Source organism: Mesitornis unicolor, unplaced genomic scaffold (genome assembly GCF_000695765.1).
Source record: "Mesitornis unicolor isolate BGI_N332 unplaced genomic scaffold, ASM69576v1 scaffold4654, whole genome shotgun sequence".
NCBI lineage: Eukaryota > Metazoa > Chordata > Aves > Mesitornithiformes > Mesitornithidae > Mesitornis > Mesitornis unicolor.
This window is the reverse complement of record NW_010177884.1, coordinates 1,614-2,420: the sequence shown is the minus strand read 5'-3', so window position 1 is coordinate 2,420 and position 807 is coordinate 1,614. Positions and strand designations below refer to the sequence as shown.

At 44.0% G+C, this 807-nt stretch overlaps 1 protein-coding gene across 1 annotated transcript in view; it reads right to left on the bottom strand.

The window, feature by feature from the left end:
- LOC104538894 (acidic mammalian chitinase-like) overlaps positions 1-467 on the bottom strand; it is a 4,594-nt gene extending 4,127 nt beyond the window's left edge. Inside the window, exons 1-2 of the mRNA XM_010182252.1 lie at positions 443-467; positions 1-17 (exon numbers count right to left, since the gene is read on the bottom strand). The exon at positions 1-17 is cut by the window's left edge and continues 4 nt beyond it. Of these exons, the coding sequence (XP_010180554.1) occupies positions 1-17; positions 443-467 (42 nt within the window). The remainder of the gene's footprint in view (positions 18-442) is intronic.
- Positions 468-807: the final 340 nt, after the last annotated feature.

Below are 807 nucleotides of genomic sequence, written 5' to 3'. Positions count from 1 at the left end.
CAGCAGGAGGGCCAGACCTGTAAGAAAAAAGGATGGGGTTAGTGTTGGAGCTGAGCAATGCAAAGCTCTCATGCAGGACTGGACTGAACCCAACATAACCTGTACCCCAGGTCACTGCTCATTCATATGGAAGTGCAGGCTGAGAAAAAGCCTCATCTGAATTTGCTTGACATTGAGATTTTTGATGGATTTTGTGATGAAAAAGCACTTTTCATTTCAATTAGCAACAAATTCCATTCATTTTTAAAGCATAAAATATCCACACAGGTAGTACTGGAAAATACAACCATACCTCCTGAAAGTAATTGCTCTATCTTTTCTTTTGACAAGGGAGTGAAACATCTTAACTCCAAAGGCCCTCTTGTGTAACCACCCAATACAGCGAAACATCCTCAAACACTCATCATAAAGGCAGAGGATGAAGTTACAAAGCAGGACTTACCGGTAAGCAAAAGGAGCTTGGCCATCTTTGCCTTGGAGGAATTGCAAGCAGCCCACTTATTGCTTATATACGCTTCCCTAATTTCACGCCAGTCTTGTATCAACAGCAAGGGACAAACATGACGAAAGTTGGTATCACAAAAAACCAACGCCAGGACAATGGGCCTTAACACTCCAGCTGGAGACACCGCTGTTATCAGGCTGTGCCGTGTCGTGGTGCTGCAAAATAATGGAAAATCAAGATTAGATGGCTGTTATTCTTCAAAATGTATTTACAGTGACATTTTTCCCTGTCAACACAGGCGATCACCCAGTGGTGAAGTGTTCACCTTGCGCTGTCCCTGTGTCTGCCCGGAGGTGGCACTG